Source organism: Rattus norvegicus, chromosome 4 (genome assembly GCF_036323735.1).
Source record: "Rattus norvegicus strain BN/NHsdMcwi chromosome 4, GRCr8, whole genome shotgun sequence".
NCBI classification, from domain to species: Eukaryota; Metazoa; Chordata; class Mammalia; order Rodentia; family Muridae; genus Rattus; species Rattus norvegicus.
This window is the reverse complement of record NC_086022.1, coordinates 88,712,761-88,730,507: the sequence shown is the minus strand read 5'-3', so window position 1 is coordinate 88,730,507 and position 17,747 is coordinate 88,712,761. Positions and strand designations below refer to the sequence as shown.

Here is a 17,747-nt window from a genome sequence, read left to right as displayed (position 1 = left end):
ATTAAGAGCTTGCTATAGTTATCAAGTACTAAGCATTGAAGGACTGAAGTAATACGGTGACTGACAGGTTACACAGCCTGGTGTAGGTTTGAGATGAATGGGCAATGCACTTACAGTATTTTCCAGTGGCTGCAATCTCTGGGGTGATTATAACTAATACTATGAAGGCGAACTGTGATTTGAAAGGGTCACGTGACCTCTTCTATGAAAATGTTTTCTGGAACAGATTTTTGTCATATATAAGTATGTATATAATAGGCTGTACCGTAAAGCATGGTTTTTTGAGGTACTGTTGGGAAAGTCCCAAACAAACAAACAAAACCTGGTATGCTAAAAAGTGCTACTGGGTCCAAAATTGGCTTCTGTCATCCCCCTGGGTAGTTCCAGCCCCAAGTTCAATCCTCTTGGCTCTGGGGTTACTTTTGACTTTTAGTAGTTTCAAGAAGGACCAACTTTCTGATCCCCCACGTCTGGGGTAAAACAAGGTTTGGCCAAATGGACTATCATTTTTGTTTCCAATTCTCCTATTTGGTATTTGGCAGTGATCAACTTTACAAGGTCTAATCCTCATAATGGGAGCACTCTGGTGACCTGCTGGAGATGAGCACTGTGTTCTGCCCTGTGGAGGAGCCAGGTGGAGCTCTTCTGAGCAGTACACTCCAGACCAGCCAGCAGCAGAGTGGGAGACTGTCCCAGAAGAAAAACGTTTTACTGAAAACCCATTTGTTCCCTTAAGCCGTGTTACCGTAAGACCGTCTGACAACATACTCAAACATGTTTCATCTTAAAAAGTAAATATATAGGAAGAATGGGAAAAAAAACCCACTCCCTTTCCTTTCAGTTACCACGACTGACCGGATATTCTTGTTCCCTCCCCTGCATCTTCCACCAAAATCCATATTAACACCTGGATGGTATGTTATCTGAAGGCAAGCCTTGAGAAGTTATCATATCAGAAAGGTGACGCCCTGGAGGTGGGGGTCAGGGTGGGGAATTAGTGTCTTTATAAGGCCAGGCAGGACACAGCCTGTCGTTTTGTTTTCTTCCTGTGTTCTCTACAGGGAAAGTCAGGTGGCTGTCTACAAACCACACTGGGTCACCTGACACCGTCACGGGCTTCTAGCTTCAGAAATCATAGAGATATAAATATTTGCTGTTTTAAACAAACTCTTGAAGTTGTCATAGTAACCCAACATCATGCAGATGTTAAATAGATATCAGTTAAAATGGTAAGCAGGAAATTAACTCTGAATGTGGTAAAGGAACTGTAAAATGAGTTCAGGGTGCAAGGCATAGAGATAAGAGACTCTGACAGCTGTAAACTGCTACCATCGCAGGGTGGTGCAAGATGATAGGGTATGGCTAACAATTAAACTTCATAATTTTATCCTTTAAGTACTATTTGACTTAATATCTAATTCTCAGCTAAGGACAGTGGCTATGGTGCCAACTACTTAGGAGCCCAAGGTAGAAGAATGATTTAAGTCCATGAGTCTCGGTTCAGTCTTGGCAACACAGTGAGATGCCAACTTACAGAAAAACAAAACAAAACAAAACAAAAACAAACAAACAAACAAAAAACAAATGAATCTTTCCCCTGCTTACAGCACTAAGACTCTTCATTTCTATGTTTGCCAGAATAGTAGGGTTGGGCTTTTGTTGTTGTTTCTTTTTGTTTAGTTTTCTTTTCTTTTTGTTTTTCTGTTTTGCTTGTTTCTATGCAATATCAAATATTTTTTTTCTTTTTTTCGGAGCTGGGGACCGAACCCAGGGCCTTGTGCTTGCTAGGCAAGCGCTCTACCACTGAGCTAAATCCCCAACCCCTATATCAAATATTTTAACTTGATGTCTGGATCTGTTTGGACAATGTTACCAACTATAATTCCTCCCCTCTCTGGGAGACTATGCCCAAATTGGGCACAATCTTGACTTTCCAATCCTAATTCTTACCCATTTCCACACTCCTTGTTACTATTTTTTTTTAACCAACTATAACACAAGGAAATGGTGAAGAACCTTTCATCAGCTTCTCAATGTAAGCACCACAACTCTCATCTTAAAGGGAATATGAGATCGTTTATTCTGGAGCCATTCTGATTGATCATGATCTGGAAACACAGATTTAAACTACCCCAAATTCATTATACCAACATGGAAGCAGTTTCATGAAATTTTATAGCTTTACAGAATAAAGTTATATCCAGACAATTTAAAAATACATTGGTGAGCACATCAGAGAAGTGATTACGGCAGATTGGGGGAAGCTTTCTATGGGCCTGGGATGCTATTTGATGACATTCTTAGCTTCTGGGTTGGTGGAAACTAGCAGTCTGTTAATAGATTGGAAAATGTGCTCATCCATTAGTCACGGGATGCTAGTTCTGATACAGTGGTGGGTAAGAAAGTCACAAGGCTCTGGGCCTGTCACAATCCAATCTCCCCACAGCGTTGTGGTTCTAACCAGTCAACACTCTGCAGACACAGCTTCTCTACAGGGGTGCTCGATCACAAACACATCTCAGTAAGGTGTGCCTTCTTATCCTGTACAGTGAAGCTTGAGGGTGTAAATACTTTATAGCTACCTCAAACAATGTCAACTTACAAAAATCTGACCTTTATTTTACCCTATTTTTGGTTCTACATTCTGTCACTCAAGGAGTTTATTAGTTCTTCAGATTTTGATATTCAACTGATGGCTATGAGATACGTTCATTTGGGACCCAAAATTTCAAATTATTGTGCAACTGATTTTCTTCATCTTTCCTACTGTGACTCAGTGGCAGCTTCCTTAGCACCACTGCAATGTCCAGTGATTCCACAGTTAGACCTGGGTCTGAAAACGTAGTAAAATCCTCCTGAGATCTCAAGCTGGAATCCAAAAGCTGTACCTTCTTAAAGTCTAGGAGAGTGTCAGCCAAAGCAAAGGAAACTGCTGAGGGTACAGAGAGACTCTGGTGTCAAGTTAGCTGATGAAGCATCACGAAGGGGAAGAGACAGGAGCTCTCATAGCAGAAGACAAGGCAAGGAGACAGGGAGAAAAGCACCATGCATTGCTCACAACTAGATGTAGATCAGGATTCACATTTTGATAAAATAAATGGAGAACAAACTTCATTAGCATATGAATTGTATTTTTTTTAATCTGGAAATCAGGAAGGAAGGAAGGAAGAAAGGAAGGAAAAGAAAACAGACACCGAAAGAGTTCCTCTACCTACAACTTGTAAAAGATTGTCACAGTACAACTTCCATATTTTCATTCAAATCAATAATAAAACGATGATGGAGTCAAAGGGTGGATTCTAGACTGAGATTTTACTAACCATAATTTTACAGGTAGGGTTATCTGCACACCAGTTACAAACCTACTATAACTGGCCTATCAGCGATATCAACTAAGACACTACCAAATATCATCATGTCATATCATGGACATCCTGGTCTCATAGTCCCACTGATGAAAACAAGAGCAATATACAGCAGGACATTGGGTTCCAGATATCATACGCATTTGTCTAATAATTTATTGACGAGGTTCCCGGCATTCTCTGACTGTTTGGACAATCTCTTGCACATCCCCTTCCTCAATTCTCAGTTTTGTGAGCTGCTCACTTCCTGAGCATACAGTTGGCTAGGGTGTTACTGCCTCTTCCCTCCAAAGCAAGGTCATCTGTGACCAATGTGACATTTCTCCACCACATCTCTCAAACACTGCTCCTTTGGAGAGGCATATCAATGTGTTAGGACACACACACACTCACACACACACACCCTTTCCCAGGTCTGCCACTCATCTCCAAATTCGTCTTTCTATTGCAACCTCTTTTATGTATGATGTCACTTATATACAGCCTCCTTGTAGCATAATCTGAAGGACTGCATCTTCAGCCTTTCTTGTAGGGTGTTTTCATACCCTAGAAAAGCTCTTTATAAAGGAGGTGGCAGTAAGTCCCACCCGTGCAGAACCCTTTACTTGTGGGTATAACTCACACAGGGAGGAGGTGGTTAGGCGGGTCTCCTATTGTTTCCAGCGATATAATTTTGTGGGAGGAGTCGAGGGTGCAATGGTTCCAGCACAAGCAGCTTTTGTTTAGGAGCCATTCCTCAGACAACCCTAGTACAGTCAGGGCTGAGAAGGTCATGATGACCTAAACTGAGAGCCTTTTACGTGTTTTTAGTTTCTAAACCTAGCAGGTGTGTGTGTGTGTGTGTGTGTGTGTGTGTGTGTGTGTGTGTGAAGGGGGCGTGGAGTCCTTGTAGGTGGGAAAAGCTGTTTTGCTTTCCTAATCAGTTTAGAAAAATTATTAAGGTACAATTGGATGTACGAAGAGCTGAATATTTGATTTATAAAGTGTGATGAGCTTGGAGATGAGTATGGACACATGACATTTTGGTCATCTTAATACTGTACATCTATGCATACATAACATCATATATTTTAGATATAGTTTTCATCTCCACACACACAAGGTATCAGACCTTTTATCTAACTTGTTATCAAGCCAAAGCATCACAGATTGGGGATAAATTTCTGATTCTTTTCCTACCAAAGTTACTTGATTGTTGGTCAGAACCTTCCTTCCTGGACTGTTTTGGTTTCCCTAAACAGAGTGTGCTTGTCTGTTCAGACCTAGAGTCATACTATGAGGGTCATCTAACTTCCATGTAATCAACATATCCCAGGTCAAAGCCAAACAGGGTGGCTTCAAGGAGGAATGACTACCTGCCAGCCCTTTCTTTACAGATCTATTTATCACCAGAAGACAACTTTCTCAAACTTGCATAAGCCAAAACTGCTTGTATTTTAGGTGATTTGTGGCATTTACTCAAAGAAATTATACTTTTATTTATACTCAGGGAGAAAGTATCATAAATACTATAAATCGTATAATTAGCAATCTGATGGATTAGAAAGTACTCATTTTCTCGTAATTGGTAACTCTTGAAGGACTCGGCTACAATGGGGTAGAGGTGAGCTGACGTCAGGGGTGGGTCTTCACACTCCTGCTGAGTTTCATTAACTCTATAGAGTTTTTCGAAGTCTACCCTGTGTTCCCAGAATCCAGCTTTTTCTTCTTTTCTCATTTTAGCAAAGTGCTGCTCACTTAAAATCAGTTTGATTCAGGCCTGTGTTAGGAGACAGTCTTTCCAGTTTCTGATTCAGTAAGATTCAGATTAAGATATGGTTACGATTAAGAAATACACACCCTGCCAGAGCAGCAGGGCAATTTGGGAAATGAAAAGGTAGAAATCCTCCCAGAACCTTGCAATAATTTAATTTGATAGAAAATTTATAAACCTTTAAATCCCATAGCACAAAAATTACAAATGGAGTACCATGAGTTTGGCCATGAGATATGAAAGGGAGGCCCAGTCTATCAGCCTGATCTGGGAGTCAGATTCAGCTTGGTGACTAGGTTCTACCCTTAGCATAGTCCTTACTTGCACTGCTGTCTCAGTCTATGCAGGCTGTTTAAGAAAACAGCACCGGCTGGGTCATTTATAAGCATTATTTCTCCACAGCAGACTCCCTGTGCCTCTCCTGGCAGGTAATCAAATGTTGCTCTCAGCTATCTGATCAGCCACAGAGAACAAGGTTTTAGAAAGCAAGGGGTAGAGGGAGTGGGGACCACACTGGAACCAGAGCTTTTCTCCACATCCTCCACATCCTCGCATATCTCCAGAGTGGGTAGAGACCATGTTTTAGTTACTTTTATGTGACTGTGGTAAAATACCATGACCAAAGGCAACTTAAAGAAGAAAGGGTTTATTGATGGAGAAGGCATAGCAACAGGTAGAGAAAGCATGGAGACAGGGGCAGAGGCTGGCTGATCAGTTTCATACACGTATAAGAAGTAGCAAGTGCAGGGAGTAGGCAAGGCCATAAACTCCCAAAGCCCAATACCAATGACAGACTTCCTCCACTAAGGTTATATCTCCTAAAGTTCCATAACTTCCACATATAGGCCGCCCACTAGGATCAAGAGTTAAATACACGAGCCTATATATTTCTTGGTCAGATGACCACAGATCCATGTGTATCAGGCCCAGTGTCAAAATGGAGCCACAATGGGTGGTTGGTACTCTGTGTCTGCCTCTCACACTGGTACCTTCTACTTGAGAAGGCACTGGGCACTGACTCAAAGAAGCTTGTTTCTGGGCTCTCATTTCGCTGTGTTGTAGCTTTTTATCTGAAACACTCCCTGTCATAGGGATAACAGAGGGTCAAAGACTCAAGAATTAAACGAAACTTTCAAGTCTCTGATATCTGAAGTCTACAATATTCTCCACGTGTCAATTGCTGGAGAAAAAGTGCTTCTACTGGCCAAGTGGGCATTGAGTCACTTAGGGAGCCCCAGCGATACAATGAATCATCCCCCATGCTGGGGTGAGCTTTTCCATGTCACCAATGCCGTGGAGTGACTCTTACTCCATGTAGCCCAAAGACTTACTGGTTCCACTAAGCGACATTTGAATAAAACCATTTCTTTGGTTGACCATTCTTTGGATGCCATTGGCATCCTATCTGGGATGAGTTCATGTCTCTCTAGGAAAAGCTATTCAAAGCAATGTGATACCTAGGGGTGACAACTTATTCATTCACCATTGTTTATAACACAGGACAACTGATTTCTTGACAAGTAGCTTCACTATTTCACTGTCTAACAGTGGGACCTGGGATTTGGGGCTCTTAAATGGCCTGGACAAAGTTGACAGAGAAGAGCAGTACTGGGAAGAATGGGTTTTGTCAGGTGCTAGACAAGCCAGAGACAAGACTACCTGTCCATCCTATATTCCCTTCCATGCTTTTCCTTCTGGGTATGGCTTCCCTTCCAGTATTAAGGACGTGTTTTCAAAGAGGCATCCTCGAACTCCTTTCTTTAAGTACATTTACATCTGAACCCTTCTGTTATTCTGCCCCATAAGTATGGCAGCCAAAGAGAGATGTGACTCAAACATGCAAAAAGCCTCTGAAGATGCTTCAGGTCTAAGGTAATGGCTGAGCATCCAGTGGTCTGTTACTGCATTGATCTTAAGGTTTCCTCAGCGTTTCAAGAGAACAGAGGAAAAATCAAGCATCAAAGCAGTCTTTGAGGGTAAAACCTTTCCCACACATCAGCACTTACAATAAAGTGTATTCGGTCAACAAGACTCAATCACTAGTAGGAAGGGGACAATCTTGTAAGAGAAACACCTAAAAGGCTTCTTCAGTGAGCAGTACATAAACATGATCTTCCCTTGCCTGGGCCAGGGAGACTGGCATAAATTATGTGTGTGATCCATTAGCTTAGCTCAGGAGACCCCAGAGAATTCACCAATTTCAATAGCAATTACATCAGCCTTTCTACACTTTCTCCCATGGCCATAAAAACTTCCTTAGACAATGAAATACTTTGAAACCTCTCTCATCCTCAAAATTTCTCTCACTTTTATTAAATTACCACCTTTTCTCAGATGTGGAGTTGCAACATAAAAAAATACCTTTTGTATTTTAAGAGACTAGAACTTTTGCTGGACCTCCTAGCAAAATTGATAATACATCCTGAAGTCACAATTTAAGACCAATCTACTATGTACTCAGACTAATTTGCCTTTAAGAACAATATAACAATCAACTTTATTTACCTTGGATTGCCCTTGAAAACAACCATATAAGGCATAGCAACAGTCTTAAATTGTGTACTCCCCCATGACCTTACCCCATTAGAACCCATTTATATCACTTGCTGAAAGCAGCCAAGACAGAAGTTGAATGCAACTTCCTCAAATTAACCATAAAGGCTGAAAGCATTCATTTAAGGTTATCTGTTGATAAAGCAATCGCTTTTGCTATTTGGATGAGTTAGGATATACTAGAGCCAGTGATTTAAGCCCTTGTAAAGACTCTATTGAAGATTTCTGCAAAGTAACCCATTCCTTCTCACTGTGATGATTTCTGTGCTGTTCAATAAACACAGAGTGAAGACCTTTGTTAGGGACAAACACATACAGACAGAGGACACTAGACAAGCACAGATTTAGACTCATACATCAGACAGAGTATGGAAGACGTAGGCAACATGAAGTAGAGAACTCAAGTCAGAACTTGCTCTTGTTAAATGACTCTAAGTGAAGTGTTTTGATTTCACTCCTTAATGTGACACTGATACATTATTGATGACTAAGTTAATCATTAACATCTATAATTCAGGCACTCAGCTTCTCACTTTGAAATAATTCTTTTCTAAAAAATTTTAAATTTCATTTATGTGTACTGTAGTTATATCATTTCCCCACTCCTCCCTTCAACTCTTTCCATGCTCCCCCACATTCTCACATTCTCTCCTAAATTCTTGGCTACTTCTCCTTTAAGAGTTATTGGTGTGTGTGTTTGTGTGTGTGTGTGTGTGTGTGTGTGTGTGTGTGTGTGTGTGTGTGTGTAGGAACAACTATATAAATACAACCTATTAGTCCATCTCTGGAATAAGATGTAAGTCTTTTGGGCACATGCTAAGCAGTGGTATAGCTGAGTGATAATCTTTTTGCACTGATTGCTTTTTACTTCCTTTTCTTGTTTTTGTTTGGTTTTTGTTTTGTTTTGTTTTGTTGGCTCACAGTTGCTATGGCTGCCCAGGGACCTGTGTAGCTCCATGTGAATTTTAGGATGATTTGTCTGTCTTTGTGAAATATATTGTGGGAGTTTTGATTGGGTTTGTATTGTTTTTGGTAGAAAAGCAACTGCAAGTTGCTTTTGGTAAAATGTATGTATGTATGTATGTATGTATGTATGTATGTATGTATGTATGTTTCTCTTTCTCCTTCCCCCTTTCTATTTTAAAAACATAGGACATCTGTCTGTTTTCTCGTGTCTTCAGGAACATAAAGTTTCAATTGTAGGTCTTTCACCTCCTTGGTTAAATTTACTGCTAGATTTTTTTTTTCGTTTTTAGCTATTGTGAATGGGAGTATTTCCAGGATCTTTTTCTCATATGTTTTTTGTTGATACATAGATAGGGTTCTTTGTAAGCTGATTTTGAATTCTGTCCCTTTCTTAAAACTGTTCATCATTTCCAGAAGTTTCTGTTGGGAGTTTTTGGGATCACTCATATACATATAATACCCTCTGTAAACAGGAATAATTTTACTTATTCTTATCTCTTTAATTTTCTCTTATGTGACTATTCTAGCAGGAGAACAGTTTTACTGAAAAGAGGTGGGGATAGTGAACAGCCCTGTCTTATTCCTGGTTTTTAAAAGCATTGCTGCAAGGTTTTGTCTGTTTTGTATAAATATTGACTGTGTGTTTGTCATGGACTGCCTTGCTTATGCTAAGCTTTATTCCCTCCAGTCTTACTGTCTCTAGGACTTTCATCATGAAGGCGTGATGAATTTTTGTCAAGTTTTTACTGTGCTACCAAAATGATTGTGTGGGTTTTGTCTGTAATTTATATGATTACTGTACTTATTGACCTACATATATCAAATCATCCCTGCATCTCCAGAATAAAGCCAACTTGATCATAGTGGATGATCTTTTTGATGCATGCCTGTGTTTGGATTGCAAATATTTCGGTAAGAATTTTTTACATTTGTGTTCATCAGGAATCCTGGCCTATGAATTTAGGGTTGGTTGTGTTTTACCTGGTCTTACTATTAGAATAATATTGGGTTTGTAAAAGGAGTGTGGAGGATCCCTTTCACTTCTATTTGTTTCAATGATTTAAGTATTGGTTGGAGATTTAGAAAAGTCTGATAGAATTCTGCTATGCATTTTTTTTAAGTTGGAACTCTCACTATTTCTGTAAAAGTATCTTATTTGCCTTATGCCATTGTCATCTTGGAGGCTTATTGCTGAATAAATTTGCCCTTTCTAGCTCTTTCTGAACTGACTGGCTCAACTCAGCTGTTCTGACACAAACTCTTCTCCAAGCCTGACTGATTCAATGTGACTTCTCTCTGCTTCTCATTGAACTGCTCTGCTTGGTCTCAGACTAACTCTGGTAATCTGTTCTAATCTTCTGGTGCCTTCTCACTCTCCGGTTCATTCTGTCTTCACCTGTGTCTAGGTGGTTCTCTCTGCAAACTGTAAAATACCCCTGACAAACTGCCTTTGGACCTCACAGACTTAACTGCCAAAAACACCACTTGACTGCACTTTCTCTATCCAACAACCCAATCCTATCCCTATAAAAGAAACCACTCCTGGAGAAAAGAAAACAACTGACCACAGTCAAATCAGCAGGAAGGCACTATACTTACATATAGTATGTGGGATAGAGTCCTTCAAAATACCAGCAATGTTTTTTGGCCTCTGTGCACTAGAAATAAAAGCAAAAACAAAACAAAAAAAAAACTTTGTCAGTGGTTTGTACACTACTGAAAAAGCCTCAGGAAGTTAACAAGGAAAGAGTGGCAGTGGAGGAAGTCACAAAAGGCCAGCAGAGAAGCAAGCAATAAGTAACGGGGAATCCCATCTCCTCCCTTTCTCATAGATGTCTTATTTCTTCAAAACATTTTTAAAGGGATGGGAACAGAAGCGACTATTCTCCTATGCCTCTAAATACATTATGCATAAATATTTCCTTAAAGGGGTAAACGAAAGATATCCTTAGTCGGGGAGAAGTGAGGAGTTGCTAAGAATCAAACATAGGGGCCTGTGTACACTAGGCACGTGGTGTAACCACTGAGCTACATCACCCCCATTTTTAAAAAAATGTATACTTCAAAATAGTAAATAATGAATAATTCAAAGCACTGGGTGCTCTACTGTCCCAATACTTTTGTGTTTGACGGACATCTCCCCCATACTGTCATTATTTCTAGATCTTTGTGTTTCACAACATCATGAAATCCACACTCAATCTATTCACTCCACAGTGGTGGACCCTAGTCTGTTGGACAGTGCAAACGAGGTTTCCTCAGCAGCACATAAGAGCTCCAGATCATGTGTTCCCTTAGATGCAAGAAAGGAGAGGGTAGCCATTACTGTGTGCCTCAGTTCCTCCCCCTACCCACCTCTATCCCCTTCCTGAGTCATTCCTGATGCTCTACTTCGCCATTTCTCTAGGCCGTCTGCATTCCTCTGTGATTCTGCAACAACCTTACAGGGACTCCACATTTGCCTGGAACCCAGGTAGGCTGCCCATGCCTTCCTCCACCTTCCCATCTCCATTTCAGTCTTTCTGGGGTACCCCTAATCTGATTACTCCTGCACACCTCAGAGCATCCTCCCTGCCTATCTCCATTTCTTTGTGACTCACCACCATCTGTGGTCAGACCCAGGGAGCCTTCAGTTCTCCCTCTGATGCACTATAGAGCAAGCCCCTGTGTACTACTCAAGAAACCTTCAAAGTTAGTGCCCTTTCTCCCAACTGAGTGTGCCAAATCATTATTTGCCAGTATTGTATGACTTGCGAATTGCATTTTTTCTATAAGACTGTGAAAGATTCTAAGTAGCATACTCTTTTTCTCAATATTAAAAAATACAGCTTAATACTCACAGCCAACCATCAGATTGAGCCTGGGGACTCCAATGGAAGAGCTAAGGGAAGGACTGAAGAAGCTAAAGGGGATTGCAACCCCATAGGAAGAACAATATCAACTAACTGGACCACCCAGAGCTCCAGGGACTTAACCACCAAAGAGTATACATAGAGAGATTTATGACTCCAGATACATATGTAGTAGAGGATAGTCTTATCTGGCATCAATGGGAGGGGAGGTCCTTGGTCCTGTGGAGGATTGCTGCCCCAGGGTAGGGGGATGCTGGAGAAGTGAGGCAGAAGGGAGTGAGTGGGTGGGTAGAGGAGCACCCTCATAGAGGTAAAGGGGGAGGGGAAAGAAGAGGGATGGGATGGGGGTTTGTGGAGGGGAAACTGGGAAGGAGGATATAATTTGAAATGTAAATGAATAAAATGATTAATACAAAAATAAAAAATAAATAAAAATACTGCTTGGAAGAAGCTTCATCCTCTAATCTCTAAAAATACTGAAGAAGTGCTTCTGAAAAAGAGAACGCCCTTAAAACCAAGACTGCACAGTAATCGTCACTCAGGGAATTGATTGAAGCCATTTCCCATCCCTAATTGTACTGCAGAGGCCTTGATGCTTTTTACAAGCAATAGTCCTGAAATCAGTCACTCTCTTAAAGACTTTGGGAGGATGAGTACCATAAGACACAAGTTACTCCTAACTACATATCCCTAAGGGGAAAAAAATCTGTGAGCACCCATAATGTTCTGGATACAGTTTCTCTGCCTGTTTTTCCCTAAAGGGATGCATGGCAACAGATGTTGCAAAGGACCTGAACTCTATTACATTAAAGATCCTTATCTCCTGCAGATAAAATTATCCCATAACCAAAATTAAAAGTCAAACATTAGTAAGCATCTATGCAATAAGAAAGAGTAATATCATTAACCAGTTGAAAGATTGGCAGAAGAAAAGACACAAGGAAACCAGCAACTTCTGCAATGGAACAGGCTCAGAAAAAAACCTGGGCAAGGGAGTGCTCCAGATCTGGAAAGGAGAGCAAACACGGCCCTCTCTCGGGCTATAAAGGGTTGTTGGGAAGGAGGGAGAAGGACTTCAAACCAAAAGCTTCCTTTTCTGGCCCAAGAATGGCCACTGCCAAGAATAACCAAAGAATGGTGTACAGGTGAGAAGTAACCCACATATGACCCTTATAGCCAGTCACTGTCTGAGGTCTGCAGAGGTATGAGGAAATCAGGGAAACAAACGATTTTACTGTTGCAATCAATGCTGATTACTACAGTGTAGGGAAAGGATCAACGCATAGGAAATATTCAAAATGACTTGGCCATAATTAACAATAATAAAGAGCAAATATAATTCCTTAAGAAAAGATGGGCTTTTGAATGAAAAAATAGAAAAGAAAGTCCTGATATTCTCTGCCAATAAGAATATATATATATATAATGCTGCCAGGAGGGAAAAAAATGTGTCTGAGGACCGCACTTTTCCACACACATTAATAATTTTTATTTTTTAAATTATATATCTTTATTTGTTCTGTAGTAAGATTGAACCTTGAGTTAGGCTTTTTCTTTTTTTGTTGTTGTAGGATTGAACCTGTGCTAGGCATGTGCTCCAGTTACACATCCCTATCTCCAGCCTCCCCAGTGTTTTATTTTGTTCTCATTCTAGGACAGGAGATCAAACAAGTTGCCCACACTGAACACATTCTGTGCCCCAGTCAGGCATTGAAATTGCTATCCTCCTGCCTCAGCCTCTCAAGTATTTGGGATTAAAAGCCTAAGACTCATAAAAAAATGAATTACCTTATAATGGGGCAATGGTGTCCTTAATAGACATCACTCCCAGACTATCAAGGCATTATCTTTCTTTTGTGGAGAAACAGAATAACACAGGAATACCTCAGCTAAGAAAGCCAACAAAATAGAATTACGCAGTTTTCTTACACATTAAAAAGGAAAATAATATGGAAACTGTCAAGAAGACAACGGACTCTCACCTCAAATGGGATAAGAAATAGTTTATTCTAGAGTAACCACGATCTAGGAAGGCAGATTCAGATTATCACAAATTCCAGGTTTCAATGTAGTAAAAGGTTTACTCATGAAGTTTTCATAAACACAGAAAGTCATAAATCAAGACATCTTTTTAAAATACTTGTAGAAACGTTAGATAAAGCAAAGTAGGAAATCTCAAACTACTGAAGTCCTGATCCTGAACTTTTCTGTCTCCTTATTATCTGACCTTCTGGTCTCCCTCAGGACCCTATCATTGAAGAACCCTTCTAGCATGGATCGATGTATGAAAACTACTCAGGAGAAGTCCTCTTCAGTGTGGCAGCAAAGGTTTGCTCTTGCTATACTTTGATAGTCTCGAAGTTCTTTTATGAAATTTCTAACATTTTGTTTTCAATTATATCTTAGACTCTAATAAGGAACTAAGCAGGGCATACAAAGATATTTGTGATATAAAAGTAGCAGCATTTAATAAAGAAAATCATCTAACGAAGAATTAAACAATGAAGAATTAAATAAAAGCTAGCATGGGCGAAGATCATAATATACAAAGGTAGGAGCCCGGCCTGAAGCACATACTGCTCACTGGGGACCGCACTGAGGAAAAGGTTATCATGGAGTGTGCATGATAAAATTAAATTTATCTTAAAATTCTGCACGTTTACTTTCACCTAATAAAAATAATCACTCACACACGTGGAGGGTCGTTTTTGAACGGCATAATCTCTTTAGGGTTACTGTAAAAGTACCTCTTCGGAACTGTAGTTCAGGGGTGGGGTATGTTAAAGACACTTGGACGGACGGCTCATGCCCTTGTGCACAGAATTCTGAAAATTGTTTACCTAGTTTTTTTTAAAAACACAATTTAAAAACAAAATTTAGGAGAGGATTGGGTGAACCAAGTTCCAGCTTGATTTATTGAGGTTTTTAGTTCATATACTCTCCATACCATCCATTTGCAAAGTACTCTCTCTATTGCACTCCAGTGTCACGCACAACATAGCTTTCTGTCCCCAGAGTTCTACAATCAACTCTATATCTTATCTCATTTCTAATGGATGCTTTCTGGGTTTCTATTCTATGGTCTTGCCTTTTCTACAAGGTTTGATAAAGTAAATTTTTTTTTAATTTAAAGGCAGGGACTCTCTATATAGCCTCACCTGTCCTGGACCGTACTATGTACACCAGGCTGGCCTCTAACTCTTCAGAAGGGAGAATGTTACAGTAGCTTGGTCCCTAAATCCCACTTCTCTGGTAGCACAACAAACTAAACACCAGATTTGCTAATCCTTGGGGTTTGAATTTACCCTGTAAAAGGGTGGTATTTTCAGTTAGGCAAAGTCAAAAGAATAGCATCTAAATTCAGCTTTCTGTCCTGGTTGTAGAACAAAACTCACTTAGCGCTGGCTTCTTTTAAGAGTCAATCCAATAGCCAGAGAGATGGTTCAGTGGTTAAGAGCACCAGTTGCTCTTCCCGAGGGCAGGGTTAAGTTCCCTGCACCCACATGGTGGTTTATAACTGCTAACCCTAGTACTGGCCTCCTTGGACACTACTCACACACAACACAGACATACAATGTGGCCACATACATGAGTGTGGTGTCACATGCCTTTAATATCAAGCGCAGGCAGATATCTGAGTTCAAGATAAGCCTTGTCTACATAATGAATTCTAGAACAGGAAGAAATATGTAGAAAGTTCCAGTCTCAAAGCGGGTTTGTGGGGAGTCCAACTTGGTCTGTCAATCACCTGGCTAAGAATGTACCCACCCAGCATCCTGTCAAGTGGGACATCTGAGTCACCTGAAGACATGCTCAGGGGAGGAAAGGATCAACTCCCCTCACATGAGAGAATGTACTTGTCCTTCCTAGAAGAGCCTTCTTGATGCAGCCATCTGCAGCTTTCACCACATAGCACTGTGGAACCTCTGCCATGTGGCCACCCACACTCCTGAATCCTGACTTTAAAAAGTGCAACTTTTTCTTTTCCTTCATTTGTGGTTCCTTTGGCTCCGTGACATTTCCTGGGCTTGCTCACTCACTCTCCCAAGCTCTAAGACCTCCACCATGGTTCGCCAACCGCCACTGAAGAGGTCATGGCCTTCTCTCTCCCTCTGTTTCATCTGCCTCTCCAAGGAGCCACCAAGGTTTGCAGGTTGCCTTCCCTGTTGTTTGCTCTCAGACGCAAATAAAATTATCCTTGGGCTTCTTTTTGAGTCCATTTTTAAATTATTTTCTTATTAAGACTAAGAGCCCAAAAAGGAAACCTCAGTTTCCCTGGTAACTCAAAAAACATTTGCATACATGTCCTTATATCTTGGGTAGACACCTAAGAATAAAATTCCTAGGCAACACAACACACCATATATATAACTTTTCAATTTGGTTTTTTTTCTTTCTTTTTTCTTTTTTTAAAGAGACAAGGCCTTGAACTTTTTGGGCTGAGGGACCCAACCTCACAAGCCCCCGAATATCTGAGAAAACAGGTATTCATCACTGCACATAGCTTCCTTTTATACCTTTCTGAGAAACTGTCAATGTTTTACCCAGCAGTTACATTGTTTTTTATGCATACTAAAAAATGTAACAGAGCTCAGGTTTCTCCATGTTCAACTCTTATCATCTGTCCTTTTGATATTAACCATCTCGTGCTATACTAATATCTCACAGTGGCTTAACTGCCATTCTCATAATGCATAATGTATGTTTCTTATTCCAGCTAAATTAAATGGGGGAAAATAGTCACTAATATTATGTGTGTGTCTGTGTGTGAGTGTAGTACTCACAGATAATTTTTATATAAAATCTCCCTTAACATCATGGCTATCCTGAAAGTTGGGTAGAACATCCATTTATAAATAAGCAAAGGCTATAGACAGGTAAGTTGGAAATGTAATGTAGGAAGCAAATACAAAATGGGAACAAGTTATGTTCGTTTCAAATGTCTGTGTATTCTCTGTAAACACTGTATAGATGATATAATTTCTTTTGTCACAAACAATCAATCATCCTACCTTTTAGAAGACATGCCATATTCTGCATAGGAACTGGCATGAGATGTATTGTAGACATCATTTCACTAACAGAAAATGGAACAGATATCTGAATCCAAATGAAAGAGTCTTTTGTGATGATGATCTTTCAATACTACTGTGGTGGTTTGAATGAGGATGGTCCCCAGAGGCTCATATATTTGAATGCTTGGTTCAAAGTTGGTATAACAGTTTGGGAAGGATAAGGGGGTATTGTCTGTTGGAGAAGGCGTGTCCCTTGGGGCAGTTTTTGAGGCTTCAAAATCCCAGGCCATTCCTAGTTAGTTTTCTCTACCTCACACTTGTGGATTAAGATATAAATTCTTAGCTACTGCTCTAGCACCATGTCTGCCTGACTGCTGTCATTCCTCACTGCCCCAACTGACTGACATAGATTCTAAGCCTCTAGAACCATAAGCCCTAAATTAAACTCCTTCATTTTATGAGTTGCCTTGGTCATTGGGTTTTATCAAACGATTGAAAATAACTAGACAGAAATTTGTACCAGGAGGTGGGTGTTGCTGTGACAAGTCTGATCACGCTGATTTGGGGATAAATATGGAAGACACTGGACTAGGAAAGTGGTTGAATGCTGTACTCAGGGCTGAACAGGCATAGTTGTAGGTGCTTGGAACACAATAGTTCTAAGAATAATGTAGACTATGGAGATCCAGCTCAAGAGGTTTCATAAGGAACAATAGTAGTAGCTGGGTGAGAGATCATTCTTGTAGTATTTTGGCAAAGAACATGGCTGCCTTCTGCCCTGGTTAGAAAATTTTGACTGAGGCAAAACTGAAAAGTTTTGGACTAATTTCATTGGCAGAGGAGATTTCAAGAAAGCATAATATTGTCTCTGTAGTCCAGTTATTAGTAATCATTCTAATGTAGGTCTACAACAACAACAACTAAAAAACCAGGCAAGCTGGGAAAAAAGAAATACAAAAATGTACAAATTGAAGAAAAAAGGAAGAGCACCAAGCAATTTAACATTTGAACCAAGATTTCTGCTGGAAAAGATAAAGAGAGTCCTCAATCTAAATGGAATAAAGGGTGTGATGCTCTCAGGGCAAGGCCACACCCTGAAAAGCTTCCAACTTGTTAAAAGGAAATACACATGGGACTTTCTGCTCCTAGAGTAAAGGAAAGCTTATGCAACAAGGGAAAGTTTATGCAAATTTAATTCAAGGGAGCCAGGCTCCATCCCAAGTAAGCAGTGAACCTGGCAACA

At 40.3% G+C, this 17,747-nt stretch overlaps 1 protein-coding gene across 6 annotated transcripts in view; it reads right to left on the bottom strand.

The window, feature by feature from the left end:
• Vopp1 (VOPP1 WW domain binding protein) overlaps positions 1-17,747 on the bottom strand; it is a 70,120-nt gene that overhangs the window by 32,396 nt on the left and 19,977 nt on the right. For 5 of the 6 annotated variants that reach the window (XM_063286275.1, NM_001108630.1, XM_063286274.1 and 2 more), the window contains one exon: positions 10,237-10,295. The exons of the other annotated variant lie outside the window; for it this stretch is intronic. Coding sequence is in view for 3 of the 5 variants with exons in the window: in NM_001108630.1 (NP_001102100.1) it covers positions 10,237-10,295 (59 nt within the window). In the remaining 2 variants the exon portion in view is untranslated. The remainder of the gene's footprint in view (positions 1-10,236; positions 10,296-17,747) is intronic. 6 annotated transcript variants of the gene reach the window in all.